The 4,105-nt window shown below is 40.9% G+C and overlaps 1 protein-coding gene across 1 annotated transcript; it reads right to left on the minus strand.

Moving 5' to 3' along the window:
* Positions 1-1,592: 1,592 nt before the first annotated feature.
* Positions 1,593-4,105, minus strand: LOC119799392 (lysophosphatidic acid receptor 4). Its single transcript, XM_038309246.1, has 2 exons — positions 3,617-4,105; positions 1,593-3,174 (listed from the first exon to the last, which is right to left on the minus strand). The coding sequence occupies exon 2, from the start codon at positions 3,078-3,080 to the stop codon at positions 2,124-2,126; it is 957 nt and encodes a 318-aa protein (XP_038165174.1). The 5' UTR covers positions 3,081-3,174; positions 3,617-4,105; the 3' UTR covers positions 1,593-2,123.

A 4,105-nucleotide genomic window follows, 5' to 3' on the forward strand; every position in this document is an offset into this window, starting at 1 on the left:
CAAGGTGCTTTGCACGTTGTATTTTTATTTCAACCGACCTTTGATTGTAGTTAATCTGCCATCGAAAGCAGGACTTTGCTCCTTTAAGGTCAACATAAGACAGGAATAAATAAAAGAAGTTTCAAAGCTGCTTGTAATGGAGCCGATTTTAAAATTGACCAAAAGATGAAATAGAAATTATCCAGGCAAGCTGAAAGGACTACAGCATCAATGAAGGAGCTAAGTTATCTCATGTATGTCTGGGTAAGATAGACGTATTTTCTCCTAGAAACCAAGATGCCACATTAAAGTCTAAAAAAACATTTGGGAAAATTAACTCTGCAGAGCTGGTCCAGCACTAGAAAAACGATCTAGAAATAAGTCAAAATATCTTAAATTAAGTGTATTTACCCTCAGCTTGAGTAGATAAATGAGATAGTTTGCCAACAGTGAGTATTTTTACTCGTAAAATAAGATAATTAGATAATATGCACTTGAAATAAGGCAATGCAATTGTGCTTTCTTATTTTAAGTGCAAATTGTCTTGTTCTATTGGCAAAATGTCTATTTTACCTCCTCAATCCAAGAAAAAACTGCACTTATTTTAAGAAAAAATGACTTATCGAGATTTCGATTTTTTTTCCAGTGAGATAGTTTTGAACCTCCTCAGAACCATGCACCGATTGACTCCCCCTTTTTTCCTACAGTTGGAAGTTACTGAGTTTCTTTTGTCAGAATGTCTTATAAACCAGTGAAACCAAACTTTTTCGTGGCGGCATCCAAAAAGTAATTTGCTGTACTAATATTCATAAAGTGAAAACCCCACCTTACCCATGGCGGAACACATTGATAGTGCAATTATGCCAACTACATGTGGCTTTCACTTCTTAAATTATACAAGGGATTCTATCAAGGGGGATGAAATAACCAAGATTGTACGTAAAATGGTCAAAATATGGAGAGTTTTTACCAAAAAGTTGGGAATAGCAGAACAAGACTCTATAGCTGAATCTAACGGGATGATTGTCTACTAAAGATGTCCCCTTAATCTCAGTAGCTTTCACCTATGTCAATGGCATGCATAGGGGCAGGACGGGGGGGCAGTCGATCCTTCTTATTTTTAAATGCTATCTAAAACGCATGCTAAAGTCCCTCCTTGGGAGCCAAATCACGTGCTAAAGTTCCCTCTACGGTTGTGAGGACTTAGCTTCCTGATCTCGCGAGCTTTCAAGGTTTCACTCGCAGATCAGTCTGGAGACTCTCCGTCGAAGAAAATTTGGAGCCATTCACCAAACGAACGTCCAATCAGCGTTGGCTTTGAGGCGGGTTGAGGTGTGACGCAACGAGAAGCGTGACAGCTCAGTCTAAAGAACATGGCGGCTTCAGCCGATGAAACTAGCATTAGCGTGGCTATCGAGCAAGTTTTATCGGAATTACAGAGTATTTCTTCACTGAAAGAAGAGCAAAACACTGCTCTGGAGGCTTTTCTCAGAGGAAAAGATGTTTTTGCTCTTCTCCCGACTGGTTTCGGCAAGAGTTTCATCTATCAATTGGCTCCTCTTCGTCGTCGCTTTGTTAGTACGTCATATGCTTCGTTGATCTGATTGGTTTATTTGGCCCGTCTATCACCAACATAGGCCAATCAGCTAACCAGTATTTTCGCCCCTTCCCAAAATTACTTCAACGGAAGGTTTCCAGATGGATATGCGGAGCAAATCCATCTGGCGGAGTCAGGTTGGTGAGGACTTGCTTTATGTGCACAACCCTTCCTTCAAAAATGTCTGTGCACTCCACTGACTATGATACAGCAGGTCAATATTGCTTGTTTTTTATTTTAAGGGTCTATGAATGAAAGAAATGTATATCAGAAAAATGTTTATAAAACATAGAATACATTAACTGTAACCCTTGCATAACATATCTCCCAGCCCTTTCCGCCCTCGGCCTTAGTATGTTACATTCATTTTACAAAGACAGTAGAGATAACCAATATATAAACATGCATATGCAATTATATACAGATTTTTATACAAATCAATTTTCACATCTGTCCCTGCCACTTCTCTATAACTATTCAACGGTATGTTTTTATACCATTTTAAGGGTTACGTCTGTGTGTTTTGGTTGAAGGTGCCTTTGTCCATTTAAGTCACAGAGATGGTGTAGACCCCCCTTCTCCTGCTCACTATCCCCCATAGCCATGTCCTTTTCAAGGTTTCCCACCTGAAGTGGCTTGTAGTCATGTAGTAGAGCACAGGGTCCAGACATGTGTTGAGGGTAACGAGCGCCATGGTAACTCGCCTGGCGTTGTAGATGAAAGCTCTGATGGAGCAGCTCTGGATGACCTCTAAGCGCTGAAGGAGGTGCAGCAGGTAGACCACATGGTTGGGCAGGAAACAGAGCAGCGTGATGGCCAAGATGGTGTAGATGACCCGCACAGCTTTCTTTGCTGTGTTGGTGCCGATGGTTGAAATCCGGTTGGCTACCAGCGGGTAGCAAACCAGGATGATCAATGAAGGTACCAGGGAGCCAAAGATCAGGCTGACTATACTGTACGTCCTAAGGCGCTCGTTCCACTCTTTCTTGGCAAAGTTTTCGAAGCAGCTGTGGCCAGTAGAGGCATCCCCGCTTTCCAGCGGACCCATGAGGATGAAGATTAGTATAGCCACTCCGCCGAGACACCAAAGCACCACAGTCACCACAAGAGACCATTTAGGGCTCCGCATCCTCAGATAGGTGTGTGGGTGCACTGTGGCCATGTAGCGGTCCACGCAGATGCAAGTCATGAAGCAGATGCTCATGTAGATGTTGGCAAAATACAGCGTCCCCGTGACGAGACAGGTAAGTTCTCCGAACACCCAGTTGTTCCTGTGGAGGTGGTAGTGGATCCGGAAGGGCAGCGTGCAGAGGATGAGGATGTCCGCCATGGCCAGGTTGCTGATGTAGACACCGAAGGCCGTGCGAGGACTGGTCTTTACGGAGAAGACAAACAACGCCGCCAGATTTCCTGGCAGGCCTATGACTAAGGCCAGGATGTAGACCGCTGGGAAGAGGTGGTACTGGAACTCTGCTTCTGGGTCGGTGCAGTTTGTCTGGTTCATTATGACAGATCTGGCGGACTTTTTGGTTTAATTTCAGATCAGGGTTTTTTATGTAGAAAATAGACGTAGGTTGATTTCCAGAAATCAGCGTCTCCTGTAAGTGAGGCGAGGCAGACATTTTCCATTCAGTTTTTCCACTTTAGCTTTTCCATAATAAATTAATTGGTCAAAGATACAATCAAAAGCCTGCCAGTTGTTCTATATTATTATAAAAAGCAATAGGCACAACTTAGTTTAGATAAAAAGGATGTGATTGTATTTTTCAGTACTGTTTGAGGACTTACAGTAGCGGTAAAGAATAAAGTGAAACGAGGCTGGAAAGCACCAGCGGCAGGTATATAAAAGAAAGGTACACTTAAATAACACTAATTTTATGACGTTAGACATGCATTAAGCATTTTTACGGTGTTCAAGAAATTGTAATCCATATTATTTTATCAGATCTTTCTTTTTTTTTAAAGCACATTCATGTGATTTATTTCTAATCTGTTCATTCTACATTTAAAATATCTCAGAAATGAAATAAAGTTACTTACTTAAATTATTTTCAGCCTCCAGGTCCACAAAGCTCCACCGTAGATCTCTAAAAGTGCAAAGACTTGCTGTGACTCTAACTGCCATGTGAACAGAAGCTGCTGCTTCTTTCTTTTTTTTTTTTTTTGGTGCAGCTTCCTGTTTCATTGTGAAGGTGTAGCGTGATGCAAAGGAAATTATAGTGTTTGAAGAGCCAACCACAGAACCAAACGATTGTGTTTTGCTCCTCATTTTAATTACATTCTTAAAATGAGCTAAGACGGTCTTGGTAAAAATTTTATGATATTTTAAGATAGTATTGAGATAAATCAAAACTGGAAAATAATGACCAGCTATAATATTGTTGCTCTAATGTTTCATACCCAATACTTTATTGGGTGGAAGTGAGAATATTGATTAGCTCTTAATGTTTAGCCATTAATTTAAAGTGACATCAAAGATGTAAAATGTATTTAGTAGTTCATGTACAAAACAGAAAAAACACCACCTTT

The sequence above is a fragment of the Cyprinodon tularosa genome, unplaced genomic scaffold, assembly GCF_016077235.1.
Source record: "Cyprinodon tularosa strain WSP-4 unplaced genomic scaffold, ASM1607723v1 ctg66, whole genome shotgun sequence".
Classification (NCBI taxonomy): Eukaryota; Metazoa; Chordata; class Actinopteri; order Cyprinodontiformes; family Cyprinodontidae; genus Cyprinodon; species Cyprinodon tularosa.

What these genes read in the sequence shown, in the direction of transcription:
- LOC119799392 (XM_038309246.1), bottom strand. Translation starts at nt 3,080, where the DNA reads ATGAACCAGACAAACTGCACCGACCCAGAAGCAGAGTTCCAGTACCAC.